Source organism: Phascolarctos cinereus, unplaced genomic scaffold (genome assembly GCF_003287225.1).
Source record: "Phascolarctos cinereus isolate Bilbo 61053 unplaced genomic scaffold, phaCin_HiC Scaffold_310;HRSCAF=909, whole genome shotgun sequence".
Taxonomy (NCBI): domain Eukaryota; kingdom Metazoa; phylum Chordata; class Mammalia; order Diprotodontia; family Phascolarctidae; genus Phascolarctos; species Phascolarctos cinereus.
The window spans coordinates 6,240-32,826 of NW_027555637.1; the positions used below are offsets into that span (position 1 = coordinate 6,240).

Below are 26,587 nucleotides of genomic sequence, written 5' to 3' on the forward strand. Positions count from 1 at the left end.
CAGCTTGGGTGCCATCTCCTTTATGGGACCTTTCCTAGTCCTCCCAGTTGTAAATGCTTTCTGGCTTTAAATTATCTTGTGTATTTATTTATCTATATATCTATATCTATATCTATATCTATATCTATATCTATATCTATATCTATATCTATATCTATATCTATCTATATATATCTATATCTATATCTATCTATCTATATATATCTATATATAGATAGATATATCTATATCTATCTATCTATCTATCTATCTATCTATCTATCTATCTATCTATCTATCTATCTATCTATCTATCTATCTATCTTATCTATCTATATTCACTGCATCTCCTGAGTAAAATGTAAGGTTGTTAAGGGTTGAGATTATTTTTGTTTATATCTTTGTATCCCTGGTGCCTGGAGCAGCTTCTTACAGGGAACTTAATAAATGTTTGAAATGAACTGAATTGAACTCATTTCAATCTAGGTACTTTTAATAAAGATGCAAAAGAAATTTACCCAGTCAGCAACGGTGAAGAGAATTCACCGTTAAGATGAGCTTTGTAGAAAAACCTTGTACAACATGGACTTAAATCTTTACAGGAACATTTTTATTTTTGTTTTAAAATTTGGGTACACTATTTCTTGGGAAAGAAAAGAAAAAAAATACAACTAATCAGTAGAACAGATTCCACTAAGTGAATTACTTCCAGTTAACTATATTTTAACTCTTTACCTTATATCCATCTACTTATTTCATTTTTTCAATATAGAGTAGCTTGTGTAATGTGTAAATTTAGGTAGTGAACTTTTTTTCCTCTCTCTAGTATAAAAGGTTTTAGTGAATCACAAAAGGCAGACATGATTTACTTGACTTCTTTGAAAAACAGGAAAATTAAATGTTTGATTCAAGAATCTCATATTTTATCCTGAACTGATTTTGCATCTGTACTTTTAAAAATGCAAGACAAAAACCCAGTCAGTGGAGATAGCAGCTAGAGTAGTTGCTTTATAGAATCATGGTAACTATGCTTGTTCTAATCCAGTGGTCCTTCCTATGACTGCTCCCTTTTTCCCCTCAATTACAGGTGAGCAGAATGGTAACCGGAATCCTGGTGGACTACAGATTGGTGACCTAGTAAACATAGATCTTGATCTAGAAATTGTACAGTCTTTGCAACATGGGCATGGAGGATGGACTGATGGCATGTTTGAGACTTTAACTACAACTGGAACAGTTTGTGGCATTGATGAAGATCATGACATTGTAGTACAGTACCCGAGTGGCAATAGGTTGGTGACATTCAGTTTTAGATAGTAACACACTTGGGATGTGTATATAAAAGTTAGAAAAAAAATGGATGTAACTAAAAAGCTTTTTAATTTGGAGACAAGTAGAATTTGACTTAATAGAGAAAAACTTAAAGTATTCCACTTTAGGAGGAAAAATAAACAATAAGGAAATACTGCCTCTAACTGTGGCCTTGGGCAGGCTCCTTAACCTTTATGCACCTTAGGCATCTCTCTAATACTATACATTACAAAGATGGTGCTGACCTACATTGGTAGAGGAAGTTTCCTTATGCCAATGAAATTACAGGTCTAATCCCTCTTTCTATCCCTAACGAGAAAAGATTTTATAAGACTGACCTGAAACAAATGAAGCAGAGAAAGTGCTGAAAGTTGTAATGTGTCATAGAAGACTGCCCTGAATAAGTAATGTTGTACCTTTTTATTTACATTTGCATGTTATTAGAAAGTTAATAGGAATGTGGTATTCAAGAATTAGAAAATAATTCAGTTTTGCTTGGCTTTCGTTAGGTCCTAAGAGTTTAACGTCTGATTTTGACAGTCACATTTTGAGAGGTGTGATGACCCTAAGAAGATGTAGAAATGACCAAGAGAATATTGAGAGAGATTAAATAGGCCTTGTAAAGAAATTGTGAAATGAGCTCAAGTTGTTTAACCATGACAGTAATAACAAAACCAATTCCAATGCTTTTTATTTATTAAAAATAGCAGTTATTTTATCCACCTATGCAGTAGTTTGAAGAACATTAACAATAAAAGAATAATAGCAAGATAGTGACTTGTCCCAGGACTGTTTCTTTCTGAACTCCATGGAAAAAGATAGAGATTAATAATATTAATAATACAAAGGGACACTTAAAAAGTGCTTTAAGATTTTAGAAGTACTTAAATACATTCCCTCATTTGATCCTCACAACAGCCTCATGAGGTAAGTACTAACAATATTATCTCTATTGTATAGATGAGTAAATGGAAGCTAAAAGGTTTAATGACATACCTAGAGTAACATATCTAGTATATGTGCTGGTTGGGGACAGGGAAAAGTCATTTTTAGAACTCGGGTGTTATTGACTCTAAGGGCTACATACTATTGATTATGCTATGGATTATCATTATATTAAGGGTTATTCAAGTATACTAGCCAGTTTCCCTCTTTTTCCTTATGCAGGCAAAGGAATCTAGTTAAATGATGTAATTGATTATAGGGACAATGAATTACTGTACTAGGCTATTTAGGGGAGTTGTGGAATTTCCATTTCTGAAGGTATTTTTAAAATAGAATTGATGGGCACAATATGAATAGTTGCTCAAATTTTATATCATTATATATACATTATTTAATTCAATGCAAAAACACTGCTTAAAAGTATATACTGGTTAGCAATACTATCATTATTTTTTGGTGTGGAAAGAAAGCCAATGGACTTGCTCAGTAACTAGGAAAACTCCAAGTCAAACTTGTGTCTTCTGACTGTAGATCTAGTGTTCTTACTTACTGTTGTGTGCTCCCTCCTTATGTGGCTGTTAGCTTCTGGCGTGGTTTGCCTTAAGCAGAGACTAGCATAGAATGACCCTGGAGTTATTTTCTGGTTCTGATTTTTCTTAATTAAGAATTAGGTAAATACTTTGAGAAGAGACTCTCCTCTCCACCCTTTTTTGGAGGTATACATTGTGGTAAAACTTATTTTGCAGTGAAATCCCCGTCTGACAGTAAGACAGGAGGAGTTTAGGGGTCAACATAGTTTGTGTGCAAGCCACAAATTTTGTGAGTTTAAAAACTGCATGTAAATTATTTTAAATTTTATAATTTTAGATTTTTTTCTTGCCTTATCCATGCTTGTTTTCTTCTCCTAAAATGTGGATAATGAAGAATTGTTATATATCATGTGATACAAATCTTCCCAATGAGATTGTTAAAGATATTCTAAAAGGTTGGGTTTTTTTTCCTTTTAAGCTTGTGTAAGCTTGTCACCATAAAATTGAGTTACAGCATTTTCATTTTCCAAACCCTTAATATTTCGATTTCTATATGCTCTTAGGCACTATTACTTTTCCAGATCACTTGAGTATTTTTTTTTCAGACAGAATTTTCAGTAACATATTAAATTGCTTTATGCTACTTTTTCATTTTTTTGGCATATGTATAATTTAACTCAACTTTAAAATAGTGGTCCTGTTCCTTGCAAATCTACAGATGAGGAAATATCATAAATTGATTATGTATGTGTGTGTATGTGCACCCTGTATAATTATATATGAACGAATTATAATGGATTGTATGTTCACAAATTGATTATAAGATGATTTTAAAAGATCATTACAATTTATTTCTTTAAAAAAATTAAAATATTTTGCAAATATTTTGAAGATTGAATTTGGTGCTGACATTTAAAAATATTTTCCTTCTTAGAAAACTCATTGTCAAAAATAGTTCAACTTGAAGAATTAAAAAAATATATATATAATTTGCCATTTATTTTTATTTTTCAGATGGACTTTCAATCCAGCTGTTCTCACTAAAGCTAATGTTGTCCGAAGTGGGGATGCTGCACAGGGTGCAGAAGGGGGTACTTCACAATTTCAAGTGGGTGATCTTGTTCAGGTTTGTTATGATCTAGAAAGAATTAAGCTTCTACAAAGAGGTCATGGCGAATGGGCAGAAGCTATGCTTCCTGTAAGTATATAAAAATGGGACATTTGATTAGGTGAACTTGTTATTAGTTTATATTTTGTTGATTTGTAAGCAGATAAGTGTAAAATTTCCTGGAGTTGAGTGAGCTATTATTTATTGAAAGGTGAACCTTTAATTTTTTTTTTCAGTTAAGAATTAATGAAGGGGGGGAAGGTAAGGAATATAGAAAAGTTAAATTTCCTTCCCAGAGACATTTCATCCATTGCTTCACTTTCTAACAATAATAATAGCTCAAATTTATTCCCATTTTACATAAAAGGAAACTGAAGCTTTGAGAGATTAAGTGATTTGGCCATGTTCATACAATTACTGTAAGTGTGAGGCAGGATTCAGACTTAGAATTCATAGACAATAGATTCCATCCCCTCCAGATATGGTGAACAGAAAAGATAGAATTTTCTGTAGCCTGAGTTAGGCGGTGAGGAAAAGCATTATTAATTGGCACTTCATGTATAATTAATTTTATTTTTGAAAGGTTGTGTTTTGGGATCCTTTTTTGTTATTATTTACAGTGAAAATTGTCATGCTGTAAATTTTCATTCTAGAGAGGTGTTGTAGAGAATCAGAAGCCTGATGTAGGCCCTGCTTTGTGACCCTTGAACAATTACTTAGCCTCTCTGGACTTCATTTTCCTCCCCTAAAATGGGGATAAATGTTTGCACTACCTGCTTCACAGGAGTGCTGGAAAGAAAGAGCTTGGTAAACCTTGAAAGCTATAGAAATGTGAGTTATGAAAATAATGCTTCTTTCCTTTTGAGGCTGCAGCACTTAAATAATTTTTTCCATTATTCATAAGCATAATTTTTCAGGGTTCCAGAGCTTAATACTTGATTTTTAAAATCAGCTGTATACTAGAACTTCAATATAAGTTCTGGTTTCAAGATGAGTTTTGCTACGGGGCAAAACTGTTTCATACACTGATATTTTGTTGATTTGATGCAGTAGTTAATATCTCTCCAGATGTACTTACTGTTGTGGTGGTTTTTGAGGTGAAGAAACATTGACACTTAAGATAATGATTTCTCAAGACCTTTCCCCTCAGGAGGCTTGCAGTCATTGTGATTTAGTGCTTTTAGTAGTTATTTTATTTATCTATTTATTTTATTAGAAGGTTTCTGCTGCCCTTTCAGTGTATTTTCACTTTAGAACTTTACTTGAAGATTAAATATTTTGCATTAACTACTTAACAACATTAATTTCTGTGAGTGATAAATTAGCTTGAACACTTGCCTTATATTATATGGTGTCCTTGAAGAGAGAGCTCATTTATATAACCTGAATGTTGTTTATTGTAAGTTTTGTTTTTCTTTTTTGGCTCATTGTCCTAATATAAAAGTAGCTTGTAAGAAGGAGAAGAGGTAGTGCTCTCTTAGTTTAAAAAAAAATCAATATATGATGAAAGGGGGATTTTTATGAAAAATGGTAGATTGAATGATTTTGTTAAATCTTTGTTTTTATTCTTTGTGAAACTGTTCAGCAATAATTCTGATTTTATTTTAGGGAGATATTTTAATAAAACTACAGCTACTAATTTCATGTATTAGTACATTGTACTATTTAGTTCACAGATGTAGAACCTACTTCAGTAAGATTAGCATTTTTTTTTTGGTTGAGCTAAAAGCTAAACTCAGGTGTCATTTAAAAATATATTAATAATGACAAACAAATTACTTTGTGACAGTCATTTTATATGTGAAAATTTATGGCTGTTTGTCATATTTTTAAGACCTTAGGGAAAGTTGGCCGTGTACAGCAGATTTATTCAGACAGTGATTTAAAGGTAGAAGTTTGTGGGACATCTTGGACATATAATCCTGCAGCTGTTTCCAAGGTGGCATCAGCAGGATCAGCTATTAGCAATGCATCTGGGGGTATGTACTTTTTAAAAAAATGGTTTATTTTTTAAATGTGTTCAAGGGCAAAGTATAATTTTAATTATAAATAAGTTACATAAAAAATTTGGATGACGTACTGTGTTATTTTATAGTGCTCTCCATTCTTGTTTCTCTTTTTTTAATTAATTGTTTTAATTAAATAGTTTGCTTCAAGTTGGAGCAAAATCATCCTCTGGCAGTGATAAGTAAATAAAAGAAGTAGATGAAGGGAGTACAGTAATGTGTATGGTATCTTTCCAATTTTCCTCTACTTGCTTTCCTTTTCAGTAAATGTATCTAAGAACCGGGTTGTGAGGGCTTTTTGTTGGTGAACACCTGTAGTGGCTGATACTGTTTTGGTTCAGATTAGCAGGAAGGAGGATTGCCTGTGAAAATGGCTTATAAAAGTGGTAACCCTCTTGCTAGTTATGCCTTATTTTGATTAAAACAAAGCAGACAGTAACTTTAGAAATATATCATTAGGATTTAGAATTGTAGTCTCAACTAAAAAAAGATTAAATACCATTTTTACAAAAACTTAATATATGATATTATAAAGAATTGTTATAATTGTAGAACATCGAATTCCTAAGACTTTAGTAGGACTGGCTATAAAATCTATTGTGCTTGAAAGTGAAAGTTGGGATAATTATTTTCATTTTTCAAATACCAGTCTTTGAGCAATGTAAAAAACTTGTTTTTCAATGTGAATTCCATCATAGTATGTCAGTTCATAACATCTTTGTTATAAATACAAATTTTTGAATTGCCTTTACTATGCAAATCTGTTTCCAAATTCATGAAACAGTGATTTTGAAGAAACACGTTAATACTAGTTTCTATAGTATACCATAATTTCAGGTCGTATAATTATGGCTTATATGATAAATTATTTGTAATATAGGAAAAAGAAAATAGTTTGCAGTGTAATAATTCTAGAAGTAATTAAGACATAGTAAAACATGTCTTCTAATGTTTTAAATTCTGAGTTCCATCATTTTCCTATATCCACAGTTTTACTTTGTATTTTCAGAGAGACTATCTCAACTCTTGAAGAAACTATTTGAAACTCAAGAGTCTGGGGACCTTAATGAAGAATTAGTTAAAGCTGCTGCTAATGGAGATGTTGCTAAAGTAGAAGATTTGTTAAAGAGACCAGATGTTGATGTAAGCATTTGTAATTTATAAGTGTCTCTAAACTTAACAACCCTTTTCACTTTCAGATGGTTCAGTTTCCTTTTGGAGAAGTTTAATATCAATTTTTCTCTTCCAGAATAAAAATTTGGCCTAGGTTGCCCTCTATTTGATGGTAAACAACTTTGTTATTTTCATTATCCCCTGTTTCTTAAAGGGGATAATAAGCTTTCTCAGCTTATTTTGTATGAAAAACTGTCAAGCTAAATTCTTTTGAAAGTAGTGTGTGTATGCCCTTCATATATAAAATACATATATATATATAGAGAAAATCATATATAAGGCATATATACATATATAATCACTCTACTATCACATCAGTAGGATATATGCTTTGAGATTTTTTTTTAATATATTTTCCCTGAATCAGTGATACACTCTCAAGTCTCTTTTGTTACCAAAAACTCATGTGTGCGAAATAACTAGCTTGAGTTAAAGGTGAATTCTTTGACATTGGATGTGAATGAAATTGACATTTGGGGATGAAATTTGAGGATTTGGCCTTGTTAGCATCATACTATGACTGTTTTTACAACGTCCTTTATGATCAAGGAGATGTCATTGCAACTTAAGTCTCTGTTCTTCCTATGCAAAGATGTGTCCTTGTTCCTATTCAAAAGAAGCAGGATAGGTAAAAATGGTGGAGAGAAGGATTGGTATAATGTTGTATGTACAGAGGGTATACCCATGTGAAGAAAGGGAAGAAGCAGCATGTTGGAGAGCATTTGAATGAAACTAAGTAGAGGGAGAATCAAAAGTGATTATATTCTTGGAGTATAGAACAGAAGACAGGGTCAGAAAGATAAAATAGAGTTTGGGAAACAGATCACTAGCCTAATGAGGCATGATCTAGTAGTAATGGTGGGGGACTTCAGTTATTTGGATTTTTGAGGCTTTTTCTTTCTGCAAAAGGGATGTATCTTATAATTTCTTGATTTGTCTTTATGATAATTTTATCCTTCAAAAGATGAAGGAACCAATAATGGGAAACTCTGTTCTGCATCTGATTCTCACTAACAGGGTGGTACTAATTGCTGGGGTAGAACTAAAGGGGGCCACTTGAGGAATTGAACACTCCTCTTACAGTTTTTGGTAGAGGAGAAGAAATCCAGAAATAGTCTTATGTGTACCCTAGGATTTAGAAAAGCAGATTTCAGAAGATTCAGAGAAAAAATAGAATTCCATGGACTAAAAAAAATTTTTTAATTAATTTAGTTTTAGTTTTCAACAATCACTTTCATATGCTTTTGAGTTTCAAATTTTTTCCCCCTCTTTCCCTGCCTCCCTCCCCAAGACAGCATGCAATCTGATATAGGCTGTACATAAATGTTCCTGTTAAACATATAAATTAGTCATGTTGTGAAGAAGAATTGGAACCAATAGGAGGAACCACAAGAAAGAAGAAACAAAACAGAAGAAAAAAAAAGAGCGAATAGTGGGCATTCAAACTCCATAGTTCTTTCTCTGGATGTGGATAGCATTTTTCCATCATGAGACTTTTGGATATGTCGTAGATCCTTGCATTGCTTAGAAGAGCTAAGTCTATCAAAGTTAGTCATCACACAACGTGGCTGCTATAGTGTACAACATTCTCCTGGTTCTGCTTACAAGTTTTTTCCATGCTTTTCTGAAATCTGCTTACTCATCATTTTTTATAGCACAGTAGTATCTTTTTTTAATATAAATTTGTTTATTTTTAGTTTTCAACATTCCCTTCCACAAGTTTTTGAGTTCCAGATTTTCACCCCCTCTCCCCCCCCCCCACCCCAAGATGTCATGCATTCTGAATATCCCTTCCCCTACTCTGTCCTCTCTTCTATCTGTCTCCCCTTCTCTTATCCCCTTCCCCTTCTATTTTCTTGTAGGGCAGGATAGACTTCTGTTCTCCATTTCCTATATTTATTTCCCAGTAGCATGTGAAAACATTTTTTTAAAGATATGTTTTTAAAACTTTAGGTTTCAAATTTTCTCTCTTCCTCCCTCTCCACCCACCCTCATTGAAAAGGCAAGCAACTCAGTAGTTGTACATGTACAGTTATGTAAAACACGTCCATAGTAGACATGTTGTGAAAAACTAACTCTATTTCCCTTAATCCTATCCTGCCCTCCCATTTATTCTATTCTTTCTTTTGACCCTGTCTCTCCTCAGAATTATTTACTTCTGATTAACCCCTTTCCCAATCTGCCCTCTTCTCTATCATCCCCCTGTTCTCTTGTCCCCTTTCCCCCCTATTTTCCTGTAGGGTAAGACAGATTTCTATACCCAATTGAATGTGTATGTTATTCCCTCCTTAAGCCAAATCCTATGAGAATAAGATTCATTCATTCCCTCTCACCTTCCTCTGTTTCCCCTTCCACTGTAAGAGACTTTTCTAGGTTTTTTTTTGTGAGATAATTTACCCCATTCTACCTCTCCCTTTCTTCTTCTCTGAGTATAATCCTTTCTCATCCCTTAATTTTATTCTCCAGATATGACCCCTTAAACTTCAGCTCACTCTGTGCCCTCTATCTATCTATCTATCTATTTACATATATATATAGATATAATTTTTTTCCTCCAACTACCCTGATACTGACAAAGGTCTCATGAGTTATAAATATCATCTTTCCATGCAGGAATGTAAACAGTTCAATCTTAATAGTCTATTTGATTTCTCTTTCCTGTTTACCTCTTCATGTTCCACTTGAGTCCTGTATTTGAAGTCAATTTTCTATTCAGCTCTGGTCTTTTCATCAAGAATGCTTGAAAGTCTCTATTTCACTGAATGACCATTTTTTCCCCTGAAGGATTATACTCAGTTTTGCTGGGTAGGTGATGCTTGGTTGTAATCCTATCTCCTTTGCCCTGCAGAATATTATGTTCCATGCCCTGCGGTCCTTTAATGTAGAAGCTGCTAAATCTTGTGTTATCCTGATTGTGTTCCACAGTATTGAACTGTTTCCTTCTGGCAGCTTGTAATATTTTCTCCTTGACCTGGGAACTCTGGAATTTGGCTACAATATTCCTAGGAGTTTTCCTTTGGGGATCTCTTTCAGGAGGAGATCTGTGGATTCTTTCAATTTCTATTTGCCCTGTGGTTCTACTATATCAGGGCAGTTTTCCTTGATAATTTCTTGAAAGATGATGTCTAGGCTCTTCTTTTGATCATGGCTTTCAGATAGTCCAATAATTTTTAAATTCTCTCTCCTGGATCTATTTTCCAGGTCAGTTGTTTTTCCAATGAGATATTTTGCATTGTTTTCTAATTTTTCATTCTTTTGGATTTGTTCTACTGTGTTGTGATTTCTCATGAAGTCACTATCTTCAATTGCTCTATTCTATTTTTAAGGAAGTATTTTCTTCTGTAAGTTGTTGGACTTCCTTTTCCATCTGGCCAATTTTGCTTTTTAGGGCATTTTTCTCCTCATTGGCTTTTTGGACCTCTTTTGCCATTTGGGTTAGGCTATTTTTTAAGGTGTTATTTTCTTCAGTATTTTTTGGGGTCTCCTTTAGCATCACTCTCAGTTTTTCCTCTACTTCTCTAACTTGCTTCTCAAAATCGTTTTTGAGCTCTTCCATGGCCTGGGACCAATTCATATTTTTCTTTGAGGCTTTGGATGTAGGGGCTTTGACTTTGTTGTCTTCTTCTGGTTGTGTATTTTGGTCTTCTTTTTCACCAAAGTAAGATAATATAGTCTGACTCTTTTAGCGCTGCTTGCTCATGATCCCGGCCAATTACTTGAGTTTTAAACACTTTGTTAAGGTACGAATCAGCTTCCAATGTGGAGTATGTACTGTCCCAAGCTTCAGGGGTTTGTACAGCTGTTATCAGAGATACTTGTAGGGACCTGTAAATTTTCAATTCTTGCAAGGTGGTATGATAAGGGGTGAGGTGTTTGCTCCTTTCCTGGCCTGTGACCACAAGTATTCCTTTCTGTCTTGTAACTGTGAGGAGGGGTTCCTCTCCACAGCCACTACAAGTTCCACCACGCCAACGTTCCGCCTCACCCCAGCACTGCCACCCAGAACTGTGACCCAGATCCAAACACAGGCAAAGCAAGAGATTCCTGCCTCCACACTGGCAAAGAGATCCCTGCAGTCCCTCTCTGATCAGCCACTGGATTTCCCCTCAGTCTGTGGGCCGGAAGCTCGGGAAGCAGCTGCCCCCCCCACAGGGCCACACTCTTGGGGAATGGAGCTGAAACCCCGCCTTCCTTTCTCAGGCACCAACAGAAACAGACTTTTCCCACTGACCTTCTAATTTGTCTTTGGTATTGGTGGATTGAGGAGTCTGGAAACCTCTACAGCTGCCCAAGATTCAGTCCTCTGAGGCCTGCTCCAGGTTTGCTGCAGCCTGCGCGCCCATGCTGCGCTGCGCTGCACTCCCAGCCCGGCACAGTACACCTTTCTGATCAATCATCCAGGTTGTCTTAGGCTGGAAATTTGTTTCACTCTGTCTTTTTGTGGGTTCTGCTGCTTCAGAATTTGTTTAGAGCCATTTTTTATGAGTTTGTGGAGGGGTTTGGAGGAGAGTTCAAGCAAGTCACTGCTTTCACTCTGCCATCTTGGCTGCGCCCCCTATAGCACAGTAGTATCCCATTACATTCATATACCACAACTTGTTTAGCCATTCCCCAGTTGATGGGCATCCCCTCAATTTCCAATTTTTTGCCACCACAGCAAGAGCTGCTATAAATATTATTGTACATGTGGGTCCATTTCCCATTTGTATGATCTCTGGGATACAGCCCTAGAAGTGCTATTGCTGGATCAAAGGGCATGCACATTTTTATAGCCTTTTGGGCATAGCTTCAAATGGCTCTCCAAAATGATTGAATCAGTTCACAATTCTACCAACAATGCAATAGTGGTCCAATTTTCTCACATTTTATCTAGCATTTATCATTTTCCTGTTTTGTCATGTTAGGCAGTCTGGTAAGTGTGATGTGGTACCTCAGAGTTGTTTTGATTTGCATTTCTCTAATCAATTGTGATTTAGAACATTTTTTCATGTAACTAGATAGCTTTAATTTCTTCCTCTGAAAACTGCCTGTTCATATCCTTTGACCATTTATCAGTTGAGGAATGACTTGTATTCTTATAAATTTGACTTAGTTCTTTGTATGTTTTAGAAATGAGGGGACTAAAATTTTTAAGGGGAAGAACGACTGAGGTCTTTTCCAGCTCCTAAATTCTTTTAATTCTTTTGTCATAAGGCATTCAGTACTGCTGTTTTCCAAAAAAGCAAAAAATATAAACTTGCCCATAGAAACTAAGTAATAGTAGTTTTCAAATTTTGCCTTTTCAGTTTTCATCAAACAGTTGGTGTGGACCAGGCCTGCACAACCTGCAGCCTGCCAAAGGATTTTGGGTGGCCTGTGAATAATGTAGAGGATGTTTTTCTCTGCGTTTTTCGAGGGCTGCTCAAAATCTTTTGGTGTGCTGCAAGTGGCCTTTGGGCCACAAGTTGTGCAGGTCTGGTATAGACCCATGATTCCCAGTTTCTTCAAGTAAAACCCTTATTTAACCCTAAAAAATTTCAGATTTTGCACATAATAGTAGTTATAGTAGATGAGAGTATATGTAAAAGTGGTTTGCAGATGTTAAAATGCTTTATAAATGATCAGTTGTTTGTACTGTTAACATCCATTGAGGAAATAGATGACTAAATTCCATTGACTGTATTCTTTCTTTCACTATAACATAATCCAGTTTCACAGTGATTTTTTAATTTAATCCAATTAAAATGTACATTTCCGTAAGAAGGGCCTTATGAAATCTTAGTAAACAGCTCAGATGGCCTACTTTGGGAGAGGCATCTTGTCCAAAGAAAATGTCATACTTTATTCCCAAAAGGCAAAGAAATTTCTTTTCCATTTAGAAAAAAGGAAGCAGTATTAATATAAAATTGTTTACAAAACCCTGTTACAAATATTGTGTATTTTATGGAGCTAAAGAAATAAATAAACGACGACTTGGTGCATATGTGGAATTAAGTATCTCTTGCAATAACTCCTTGGTCCCCCAGGGGTCCTTATCCTACTCTTTAGGAAATTTAAGAGTATAGCCATTAGGTGAGATTAGGTTAGTAGTGAAGGCAAATGACAAAATCATGTATTATATTTGCTGTGACACAGTTGAGTCTTTAAAATTTAAGAGAGGAAGAGAAGTCTTATAAACACTTTGAGTTTCCTCCAGTGTAACAAGTGTAGGAATTTACTTCTTAGTGAGTCATAACTACAAAGAATGTCCCCTTGTACATCATAATTATGTTCTTTTGGTAGCTTCTAGAAAAATATATAGTTCCTTCATTTCTATACTCACGATATAAAGAATAGTGATTAAGGAGAATAATATCATAACTACTTATTGTTTATGGTTTAGGGAATGATAGCAGTTACAAATGGCAGTAAGAGGCAGAGACTGTCATAATAGGGTTTTTTTTTGGTCATAGACTTGTGATATAATGCCTCAGTGAGTGATTTGAGTGAATCTGTTGTTTTAGCAGACATAATCAATTCTTAACCTTACTAAAATTTTTATAGGTGGCTGTCACAAAGATGCATTTGCTTTATAAAGGAAGTTAGGAATTATGACCCTTCTCACAGTGTTTGTGGCAGCAAAGCTAATGGTTTTCTGCAAGGGAAACTCATGACGAGAGGATATTTGTTTGCCTGTAAACTGTTGGCTTTCAGTGGAAGAACCCTGTGAAACATAGTGGGGGGTTTTTTCCCCTCTCTTTTCTCCCCTTCTTCCATTTTTCTAGAGCTTTTTTATAAAATAAACCATGTTTATTAATAGAAGGTAATGGGAATATAGAGTTCTCTAGCCAAGTTCTCTAGTGTGTTGTATCTGTTTGCTAAAATGAGATATACCTGTACATGTTTACCCATTCCAACCCCCTTATGCAGAACTAGCTAAAAGCAGTCAGTCAGTAGACATTTGTTCAGTATTTACTGTGAACATGTCACTGTACTAAAAAGCAGGTAGAGTGCCCACTGTAACTCCCATGCTGTGCTGTCGTATTTTTGTTGGTTTTGTTGCCTTTAAAAAGGGTATTGATTCAAATCCAGCCTCCGACCAAACACCTGACATGTACTAGCTGTGTGACCCTGGGCAAGTCACTTAACCCCAATTGCCTTTAAAAAAAAAAGGGTTATTGATTTCAGATTCTAGAAGTGAACATGCATGGAAATATAATCCCAGCCCCCATTATTCTTCGTATTATTGTCTCCAGACTAGCATGATGTGGTCGAGATCCTACATCTCTAACTGTTCTTCATGAAAAGTTTTCTATTAAGTCCATTTAAAAACTTCAAAAAAAATTATTTACTCTTAAACTTAGTAACCATCAACAAAAACGTATTCAAATAAAGCAGAAAAGATAAGACTTGAAAGCATGAATTCTGTTATTTGCAGTTTGCTTTAAAAATTTATAAAATAACAGATTTGTAAAATAACAAGTATGCTATTTACTTCCATGGTAGAAACTTAGCTCAGATTTAGGAATATAAATGGAAAAATAAAGATAGTATCAAAAACTTTACTTCATACTCTATGCACACTGAATTTGTGGCTGTTAAAAAAGAATTAGCTTGTGCAATCACAGATATGTGAAGATAACTGACATTTTAGAATTTTAAAGACCATTGCATATGATATCTTTTGGGTATTTAGAGTTATGCTTAGCTATCCTGACAATCATTTTATTTTGTTTTTTTCAGGTAAATGGACAATGTGCTGGACACACTGCCATGCAAGCTGCTAGTCAGAATGGACATGTTGACATTTTAAAACTGCTTTTGAAGCAAAATGTGGATGTAGAAGCAGAGGTAATTAAATAACTAGTCTCAACAAAAATATAGGCACATGTGGAAATGTTATAGTTGAAAATAGTTGAATTATATGCTCCTATTCCTCTAACTATATCAATTTTATTTTTAATTTTCACTTCAGGGCCATCAGCACTTTTTGATTTTTTAAAAAAGTCAAGTCAGTAAGCATTTATTAAGTGCCTGTGCTAAACGCTGGGCATACAAAGACCCCTTCCCTCATCCCATAAAAAATCCCCAAGAGAACAATTTCTACTCTCAAGAAGCTCCTAGTCTTATAGGAGGGATCCATACAAATAGCTACGTACAATAAACAAGACACATGCAGGATAAGTTTGAGATAAAATTGAGGCAAGGTAGTAAGATCAAGGAAGACTAGGAAAGAAATAACCCTAGCATTTATGTAGTTCTTCAAGGTTTGCAGAGTACTTTACTGTGTTAGCTCATTCAATCCTCACAACAACCTTGTTTGGTAGGTGATATGATTATACTCATTTTATAGGTAGGGAAATAGACACACACAGAAGTTAAAACTTCGCCAGGATCACACAGCTAGTAAGGGTCTGACCCAGGATCTGAACTAAGGTCTTCCTCACTCTTTGTTTCTTTTACTCTTTTTGGTGGGTCAGTCAGGGTTAAGTGACTTGCCCAGGTCACACAACTAGTAAGTGTTAAGTGTTTGAGGCTGAATGTGAACTCAGGTCCTCTTGACTCCAAGGCCAAACCCTGCCCTCTTCCTGACTTAAATCCTACACTATCCACTGGGCAATTTGAGAACCACAAGAGAACCTTATTCAAACATTTTCATTTTATAGGTGAGGAAATGAAGGGCTAGAACAGGGCATTGTCCTCTATGTAATTCTTGTTTTCTTTAGTAATGCTGGATGAGTATAAGAAGAAGTAGGATAAATGCTAATTGCATGCTCATTTGCTGAGATTGAATGGCTGGCTGGTTAGCAGGAAATCCACTGGTGTTTGTGTGACTCTTTATGATGGAGCCAAGAGTTTTCTGTCACTAGTTACCCCAAACCTGCTCCAAGGCTTGTGAGAGCCTTCTAGCATTCTAGTGACAGGCTCAGTGGGCATCTTTTTATTCCACGTCATTGTTTCCTTCTATTAGCAGAGATTGAAGGTAGTGTGTATCAAATATCTTATCTTTCTAGTTTATTATAACTTTAGCTAAGTTTGTCCCTAGAAATTTTTTATCCAGATATGACTTCTGCTTAATGTGATGAAGAAGAGAATAACTTTGTTCTTGTTGTTATCACTTTTCTTCCTGCTAAAATCATATTGACCTGTGTTGGCGTATCTTCTTTAGGCTTATTTAGAAATGCGTCACATTTTTTTTATTGTTATTTTAGGTTATATAAATACAGGTTTTTTTAACATCTTGTTTAAAGAGCAGTATCACTTAACTAAGTGCGTTCCTTGCAGAAGCTTTACTTTTTGAATGTGAAACTGTTGTGTAATGTTAATAATGAAAAATTAATCTATAGTGTCCTAAAAGTGGGAAAGCACATCATGCTTCTTGTAGGTTTTGTGGTCATCTTTAGCTAAAAAAAGTGTCACCTTTTTTTTCCCTCAGGGATTATAATGGTGGTGATTTAAGATTTAAGGTTCTGGTCCTGCAAACACTGATTGCCTTGAATTGGGAGATATTGCTCTGGTTGCTTCATATTGTGCCATTGTAATACTATTTATTATTTTTTGATAGTTGCATATAGAGTGTATGTTTGCTTTAGTAATATTCATCTTTTTCTTTTTTCATTAATCCCTAAGCCTAGTGATTTTTTTATGGTGATTGTAAAGAGATTTAAAATAACTTCAGTTTTAACTAAGAGGAGAAGGATTACGTAATTTTATTTCATTTTGATCTGGGATGTGACATAAGAATCTTTATAGACAAGACTGCATTTTAATTTGAGTAGTTTCAAAGTAGATAAAAAAACCTTGTTGTTTCAGCTAATATAAAAGGCAGTAAAGCTGAGTTCCTTTTATGCTTGATATTTTTTTTAAAGAATAAAAAAGATTAATTGTCTGATTTTGAATTCTGTTATTAAGACTGGCAGCATGGAAGCATTGGATAAATTTGTATATACTGCCAGGCTTGGAGTTTTTGAATGATATGGGTGATGGCACTTGATGTGATTTACTTTTATTTATCTGAACAGAAAGCAGCAAGGGGCTGTGAGGTGTATCCTGTGATTTTGAAGATAAAGAGAGTAGTTGGCATAATTCTTTAAAAATGGGTCCTTTTTAGGGGGTAGGTGGGTGGTTCAGTGGGTAGAGCACCAGCGCAGGAGTCAGAAGGACCTGAGTTCAAATGTGGCCTCAGACACTTGACACTAGCTGTGTGACCCTGGGCAAGTCACTTAACCCCATTGCCTGGGCCCCCCCACCAAAAAAGGGGGGGGGACCTTTTTTTTTAATGGAGTCTCAAATACAGACTGAATTGCTTAGCTACTATTAATGCAAAGGGAATGAGTGGGAGTAAAGTTAACTCTATGAGAAATGCTATAGAATAATATCTCACTGTAGGAAATCTGAAGTTACTAGGAGAGAAATGAAATGTGTGGCACCGTCTTAAGTTGGTCCCTCTTTAGTATTTTCAGTTGTTTTTTTTTTCTTTGAAAATGTACTAGAGGCAATAGAACAGATATGACACACAAAAAAAGAAACATATTTATAAATATGATTAAAATAATCTAAAATATTCTTTAATAGCAAATTTTTAAAAAACAAATTTTCAGCAAAATAAATAGTTTCATACTATTAAAAACATTTTTCTTTGTCTAGGTTATGAGCATTTTTTTAAACCATTAATCAGACAACATTATAACTTTTTCATTTTGTGAAAAATATAAATTTTTTCATTTTTATAATTCCCATAAACTTGGCAAGTCTATTAACAGTTCATTCTTTTTTAAATTGTAAGAAGTGACATTGTCAGCAACTCAATAAAAAATATCTTGAGATTTTGTCTACCTTTTGATTTATTAATTTAGTCACCTAGGTTTATAGCCTTGGATTTGTCTTTAACTCTTCCCTTTCATATCTAATCACTTGCTATTTTGTTTTTATTTTGTTTCTCCATTTTGTCTTTATGATTAGCTTGGGGGCATAGCATGTAGGCACTGAATAAATGTTTGCTCTTTGCTGAATTAAGTGTCTTAACGTTTAACCTTTTAGATTTTCCATATAATATTGGTTACCATTAACAATTTTTAATTTGGTTGGGGAAATATTAGCAAACCAAATAATTTGGTAAATTTAAAATTTTGAGGGGTCAGTTATAGAATGATTATTCTTTGCTGTTTCTCTTTAGGGAAAATTGAAAGATGTATACTGGGAAATTGTTTGTCTCTTGGAATTTACCTTTCCTTTTCAGTACAGTAAGATTTCATATTATTTTCCTTTTAATATATAGGTAAAACTGTTGTGGAGAGTATGAAAAGATAGCTTAGCTGTATAAGTATACTAATTTTAGGCCCATCAAATTGTCGATATGTCTCATAACTGAAATGAAAGTAGTGCTAACCATGATACAAAGTGAGGTGGGACAAAAACACATAATTTTAGCCTTTAAAAAAACCTTCAACTAGGTTCTAACCAAGTGTTATTTAGAACACAAAACTGAGTTTCTGTAAGAGTGTAGCAGTTCTATGCATACTGACGTAGAATTTAATTCCAGAAACACATTGTATTATATAGTTCCTGATCATAGGTCCATAGACTTTGAGCTAGAAGGGACGTTGGAGATGAGTCTAATCTCCTTCTATTCCTGTTGAGGAAACAGGCTTAGAGAAGTGACTTGACCAGGGTCCCTCAAGTAGCAGTTGTATGGCCTGAATCCAAGTGCTCTGTAAATCCTGCACATCACAGCGTAGACTAACTAACCCTGGTGCTTTTTCTCATGGGCCTGAGAGACTAGGTAGGAAATCTATATAGCAGCAGTGTGAAAACTAAGCAAACTTGTGGTGTTTTGGTACCTTAAGGTTTTCAAAATGCTTTCCTCTTGTAACAACCCTATGAGGGAGATATGGAAAGTATTATTTTCATTTTATAGAAGAGAAAAGAGGCTCAGAGAGATTGTAATTTCCTCAAAGTTACATAATTAGTAAGTATAGTGAGTGCCAGGGCCAGAATTCAAACCTGGGTTTCTCCTGACTTTGTATTCAGTACCCTTTCCTGTTATAATATTACCTCACATTTATATATCCGTTTTAAGTTTACAAATGTCTGTCCAGAACACCATATTTACCTTTCATCTTACATAAATTATTATAAAACAAAATAGTAATGATAATTATGTAAGAGAAGACCAGGCTAAATTCTGTATGGTATTTGAGGTAGGAAAAGGCCATTAGTGATCAGCTAGAGGGTATGAGGAAGGCTTCCTTGAGAAGGGTTGGATTCTATTTATGCAAAGGATGCAAACGATGAGGACTAAAAAAGGACTTTGGATTTGTCAGCTGGTTGGTCATTGGTGAACCATGGCACAGAAGGACAGAAATTACTATTGTCAGGGGGATTGGAAGTTTGATTGCCATGGAGTTAAGTAGAGGGTTGAACAATGTGAAAGTGAAAGAAATAGTTTTAACTGGCTCGTTTAAGAACTTGGGCAGGGAAGGGAAGGAATTAGATGGGTTAGTTGGTGAATGAAGGGGGAAGGAACAACAGAAGACTTTGAGGATTGGAGGTGGTGTTTTTTTTTTTCTTCTTCCCAGTTTGTAGGCATGTTGTGAGGAGTCAGTGGAGATGAAGAGACTGGACTAGATAAATAATAACTGTTGGAGCAAAGTCTTTAAAGAGGAAGGCACAGAATGGAATCAGTAGCAAAGTATACATACTCTTAGCAAGAACATTGGCACTTATTCCTCTCAGCTAGAGGGGAACAGAATTGCGATGTTGAGGAGGCCTCTGCTGAGTGGCCTTAGGCTTGTGAAAGTAGGAGACAGAATCATCTGCTGAATGTGTGGAGTGTGAGGATTGCATTTTTAGAGGCAGGGAGAAATATGGGTTTGGAACAACTGCTGTGAGCTAGGGAGTCAGCAAGAGTATAACAGAAGCATTTCTGATATGGAATGAGAGTCCAGGATTATTGTGTTGGATCTGCAACTCATTTAGAGAGATAGTATATAGTGTAAGAATGCAAAAAAAGTTTAAGAAGATTTTAAATATTCTTGAATACTAGATTAAGGGAAGTTACGATGTCGGGGCTATATCCCCAGTTTCTTGAGGGTGACCCCTTAGAAGGCAGTTATTGTTCTTTCAGTTATTGTTCTTTCTTCCATGTTGTCTTGTGACCTAATACTGACCTTTATTTTTACATCTGGAGAATTTGAAGCGACTACTCAGGAGAGCAATAGAAATTATAAAAGGTTTGGGAAGAAGTAAAGTCGGTAAGGTGGTCTCTCTAACTCAGAGGAGCTAGAAAAAGAAACTTGGTTGTAGTCTTTTAGCACTTTACAAATAATATTGCATCCTCACAACAACACTGGGAAGTCTGTTATTATCCCCATTTTTCAGATGAGGAAACTGAAGCACAGAGAGGTTAAATGACTTGCCCCAGGATCTCACAGCTAGGAAGTGCTGAGGCCGGATTTGAACTTGGGTCTTCTTGACTCCAGGCCCACCACCTTATCTATCATACCACCTAGCTCCCAATGCTGAATGAAATATTTCTATCTTCAGTCAGTGAGCAGTCTTTACGAAGCATTTACCATGTGTCAGGCATTTTGCTGCTGGGCATTGCACTAAGAATGCAAACAACAAAATACCTACTTGCCAAGGAGCTCACCTTCTAATGGGGACATAAGATGTACATATGTAAATAAATATAAATATAAAGTTAACATACAAACATAAACAAGATTGTGAAGTACAAGGTAGTTTGTGAGGGTGGGCGTTAGCATTAGGGGCAATAAAGGAAGGCTTCATGCAAAAAATGATGCTTATACTGTGTCTTAAAAGAAGAGCAGTACTGTGAGGTGGAGGTGAGAAGGGAGTGTATTCCAGGCATTGGGCATGGCTAGTGCAAAAGCAAAGACAGATGGAGTGTCATGGGTAGAGTCGGAAAAAGCCATTTTGACTGGATTGAGTAATGTGATAGGGAGGAGTAATGTCTATTGAGACTGGAAAAATAGATTGAGACCAAGTTGTGAGGGGTCCTAAAAGCTAGACAGAGGAATTTAAATTTGATTCTAGAAGGCAGTAGGAAGCCAGTGGTGTTGGTTGAGTAGGGGAGTGACAGTCAAATCTGTGCTTAAGGAGAATTCTAGGATGGTCTGAGTGGACAGAGACTTGAGGTTGGGAGACCAATTAAAAGACTGTTGCAATAAACTAGGCAAGAGGTGATGAGAGGACTTGAACTAAGGGGGTAGCTATATGATCAGAGAGGACAGGTAAGATGATAGATATATCCTGGGGAGGTAGAGAAACAGCAAGATTTTGCAGCTGAATGGATGCATGGGTTGAAGGGAGAGTCAAGAGTCCAGAAAAATGCTTGGTTACTGTTTGTTACTGGGTGCTCTGACTTGGTAAAGCCTTATGTCTTGGGGGTGGAAAGAGACAATACTCTTACTAGAAAAGTATAAAGATTGAGGAAGTGCTTTAAAGAAAGTATCAAGCTATGTGCCTCAGTATTTATTGTTCAGATTTGTGACATAGGAATATAAATGCACTGTGCTGGAAATGACTCCATCCATATCAAGCAGCTTCTCTTTGGTATGTATTTTGTCATTTATGCTTTCCTTTTAAGTGATCTATTCCAAGGTAGAAAATTTCAGTCTTACAAATAGGTACTTGAGCTTGCAAGTTCATTGTAGAATGATTCTACTTTACAAAAGGGTTCATTGGATTTTTAAAGTTTCTGTACTGTACTTTAAAATTTTTAATTTATATTCAGCTTTTTGTTATTATTTAATATGAGATATTATTCATATTTTCCCACTAAAATCGTATGATAGATGGCATGGTATTTAGTGCTTTTAAAAGGTTTTTTTTTTAAATGCCTTTTATCACTTCAACTCTTCACACAATAATGTTCATTTTTTCCTGAATGTATCTAAAATCATTAGGACAGCATTTAGAAACATGATTCTTTGGGGGTTTTGCTATGACATGTTATCAAGACTTATATCCCAAAATGCCTAAAGTAGGCAGGAAAAAATAAGGCATTGTTTTTATGCTTTATAAAAAAAGATGTAGCCTTTTACTAGTGTCTGTCTCTAGTCTGTCTCTAGTCTGTCTCTAGTCACCCTTTTTATTTTTGAAATTTAATTATCGAAGTTAGAATCCAGTTTAGGACATGAGGACACTTCATTTTCATTCACAAGCCATTATTGGCTTACTCTTTAGCAAATTTTAATTATTTTGCTTTGTAAAAATGTTTGCCTAATGTAAACATATTTATTTTTTAATGTTTAGGATAAAGATGGAGATAGAGCTGTTCACCATGCAGCTTTCGGAGATGAAGGTGCTGTCATAGAAGTGCTACACAGAGGTAGTGCTGATTTGAATGCTCGAAATAAACGAAGACAGACTCCACTTCATATTGCTGTGAATAAAGGTCACCTTCAAGTTGTGAAGACGTTACTGGACTTTGGCTGTCATCCAAGTCTTCAAGTAAGATGGGTTTTAAAACATTTCCTTAGATATGTTAAGATATTCATAAAGTGATTATCTTATATTCTAGTAGTAAATAATGTATTCAGTTCTTATAAGATTTATCTCTATAAAGCTTTAAAACGTGTGAAATGGAAAATATTAAGGAATACATAATAAAATTGCAAATAGTTTGTCTTAGAATATAGTATTTCTCTGTCTTAGAATATAATGTTTCTCTTAGGATATATTAGCAGAAGGTATAGAGTAGGCTTGCTGAGATTTTTTGAAAAGTACTTAAAACCTTGTGTCTTCTATCAGCCCTACTTCTTATTTCGATTAATAATGTGAATTATGAAAATGAATTCAGGATCTCTTAGTACTTGGATCTTTCTTCATGGTGGAGTACATATATGCCTCTGTCATTGCCTTCCCATAGTACCCAGAGTATAAAGGTTTTTGGTCCAGCAACATATAATTATTCTCTATCATTTCTGGCTGTTACTAACTCTGGTTTTGAGACGCCTTAGTCCTTGGGCTACTATGACAATGCATAGGAACTTCCTGGGGATTAAAGTTCATTCTCTTGTGTTCAGGAAAAGGAAAAAGGTAAAAACCGTTTATTAGCTGTCTTTTTATAGCTCTTTTATTAAAGGATGGCCCCCAACCTAGCAGGTTGGGCGATGGATTCTTTCTGAATCGCTGAGACCCATTGAGGACCAGTGAACGTGTCTGTATCTATCCTCCAATTGGTGATGCATTAAAAATCCCAAATAAAACTCACTCCCTGTAAGCAGATCAAATTGAGCAGTGAACTTTCCTAATCAGACTATTTGTATTTAGTTTTTTCTTATAAAATCTCTTCAGCTGTTGGTTGTTCTTTTTATAGCATCACACCCTCTGCTCATTGTTTACATAGTAGGAATTTATCCGTCTAAAGAGAAAGGACTAGTAAGAATTAATTTTTTTCCTTCTGATTCTTTTCTCATTTTCAGTGAATCTTTTTGTATTTTCATTGCCTTTTTCAGATTCAGACCTTAACTAAAATTCATATTCTTATAAAATGCATAAGCTTCCTTCCTTTGACTTTTATTTCTAGCTATATAAGTAAAATTGCCAAATTGGCAGTTCTAGTTTGGTTCTTGTTTTCTATTTCTTTGGTAAGCACATGGAAAAGAAAATCAGTTTTTTGGACTGTCTTATGTCATAGGGATTTACCCTATGTTGTTTTGTTGTTATTTTTGCTGTTTTTTAAAGAGAAGGGGAAAGAAATAAGCATTTTTAGAGAGACTACTTTGTGCCAGGCAACAGTGTTGCGTGTTTTACAAATACCTTTTTCGTCTTCACAAATACCATGTGAGGTAGGTGCTGTTATTATCCCCATTTTACAGTTGAGGAAACTGGGGCAAACAAAGGTTAAGTGACTTGCCAAGGGCCAATCAGCCTGTAAGTAAACCCAGGTTTGAAGTCAGGTCTTCCTGACTCCTAGCAATATATATGCACTGCACTGCCTACCTGTGTGCTTTAGAGGGTTCATCTTAATTTGTCAAACTTAAGAGATCATTTAATGGAGGAGTTCAGTTTCCCCATCCCGAAATGTCAAAATACCAACTGAACATATAATATTATAACTCTAAACACTTGGAATAATAATAATAGCTAATTTATATTGAGCTTTAGGATTTATAAAACTCTTTACAAATATTATTTCATTTGTTCCTTACAATAGCTCTGTAAGGTAGTTGCTGTTGTTATCCCTATTTTACAAATGAAACCCAGAGAGGGTAAATGACTAGCCCAGGACCATACAGCTAGTAAGTAGATGAAGCAGAATTTGAACTTAGGTCTTGCAGACTCCAAGTCCAACACTCTAATTAGCTATTCAAAGTATTTTCCTTTTCCTAGTAACCTTGAATTTCTCTGGGAGTAAGGCAGGACAGGGATAGAAGAAAGGAAGAATGTGAGTCACTAGAATGAGTAGGGCTTGAATAAACAATATTATTTAAGGGATCTTGCCTGGGTACATGGTCTGGTTCTATCACCAGTGTTAGCTGATGACATCAGTCTGAGACCCTGCTTGTTAGCCCTCTTGAACCACCAGACTACATTGTAGGAATACCAAAGTAGTAATCATAGTGAGTGAGAAAAACTATTTTTGTGTTCCTAAGTTTATAATGATTAGGCATAGAAGTTTTCTGCTGGGTATTGCTATGGCATGGCCCTCAGGAACTCACTGTTCATTTCTCTGGGGAATAACAGAGCCTCAACCCCAAAAACCCTGTTCCATAGTGCCTGGGGGCCACCTGTTACTTCCCATGTCTCTGATATAAGAGAGCAAGATAGATTGCAAGAGAAAGGGAGAGCTTGGTGAGGAATATGTGCTGTGACATGCTGTGACATCATTGGTGAAGGTGTTTTCTTCCACTGATAAAACTTTTAACCATTCTTATTCTATAGGTTCTTGTTTTTCCATAAATAACAGCAGACATTTATATAACTTTTTAAGGTTTACAAAATAGTTTATATATACCATCTTCACAACAGCTATATGAGGTGGGCATTAAGGGTGCTATTATTACCATCTTACAAACGAAGAATGCAACATTGGTCGACTTCCCTTTCTAGTTTTGTGTGTGTGTGAGATTATGTAAATAATCACCTATTGACTTTTCTACCTGGTAAAAGAATGTATCTTAAGCTTGATGAATTAAGATGAACCTCCTTCAAGAAAAACTGGAATATAGGCATATATACATATATGCATATGGATTGACCCTATGATTTCATTGGTATAGGGAACCCCGTGGTGAGGAAATTCCTTTACCAATGTAGGTCAGCACCTTCTCTGCCACTTATAGTCTTTGAAAGTTGTTTGGAGGCACATGCACCTCCATTAACTCTTTAGTAAACTCTTATCCTTTGTGTTTGGCATGTACTTTGTCACAGACAGCTGGCTCAGAACTTTCCCAGTAGGCTTTATTCAATATTTCATCCTGTTTAAATGGGAGGGAAGAAGAAGCCGATTCAAGGATCAGATAGGGTAGGCCTCTCAAATCCCTGTCCTGGAGATTGAGTAGGAGTTGTAGTTGACTGGCTGGTGGATTGGGAAAGACCATAGAGAATCTGGAAATAACTTCTTCTACATCTCTGATCAGGGTCATTAGAAAAGACAGTTTGTTCATGAATTCTGAACAGGAATAAAGTGGTGGAGTCTGTGGCCTTGCAGTTTCTCTGAGTTCTGCCCACATGCACTTATCCTCATACACACAAATATATTTAACTTTACTCATATAATCAAAGCCAAAACGTGCCATACACACATATATACAGAAGAACACACATGTACACGCGCATATCCTGAGCTTTCTCTTGCTTCCGCTTTGAGCAGCTAGGGCTGAAGAAATATCTAAAGACTTTCCTTATTAATAAAAATAAGAATAAATAACACATATACCCAACCTTCCCTGCCCACTACCCATTATTCCAGGGTTACTGAGCCCTTCTGTCTCTCTAAGCAAACTCTTACTCAGCCCAGGGGCAGTGACCTCTCTTCCAGTGAATAATAGAGTGTGTACACATTCCCCAGCATGGATGCAGTCTTTCCTAAGACCAGTGGTTGGTACCAAAGAATTTAACCACTCTCCAAGATTGGTTCATACCTTCATCATAAGCTTCATCCTCCAACCTGCTGAGAAAATGGAAAGAAAAGGGGAAGGACTCAGTGGTTCCTGACCTCCGGGAAGAAGGAGAAAAAATGGAAGAGACTTTATTTCCTTGACGAAGATTTTCTTTTCTGCCAGGACTCAGGAATGGGAGTAAAATCATTGTTGTCCTCTAAACACAGTTGTGAGACCTTGGGGAGAGACTGGTGGCCACTGGTATTGAGGGCAGTCAAGTCTCAGTTGGTCACAGTTGAACACGAGTACCAAAACTTCTTTCCCCTACTACTAAACCAGCAAAAAGGGGTGCCTGCAGGAAAAGGCTAGAGGGGAAGAGGGATTGAAGTTGAATGAACCTTCTGAAACAAAGGTGCTGCAGTGGTCCTGGCTGCTGCTAGGTTAAAGCCCTGAATTTAGGGTTCGTTGTGGTATAGAGCCGGGCCGTACCTTCTGGGCTTTGGC

General features: G+C 35.6%; 1 protein-coding gene across 1 annotated transcript; it reads left to right on the forward strand.

Moving 5' to 3' along the window:
* Positions 1-1,066: 1,066 nt before the first annotated feature.
* On the forward strand, positions 1,067-22,487 carry LOC110204367 (E3 ubiquitin-protein ligase MIB1-like; the record flags this gene model as incomplete). Its single annotated transcript, XM_020980585.1, has 6 exons — positions 1,067-1,271; positions 3,780-3,963; positions 5,708-5,852; positions 6,889-7,022; positions 14,754-14,861; positions 22,290-22,487. Coding segments are annotated over 6 exons (974 nt in total), but the record flags the coding sequence as incomplete, so codon positions are not given.
* Positions 22,488-26,587: the final 4,100 nt, after the last annotated feature.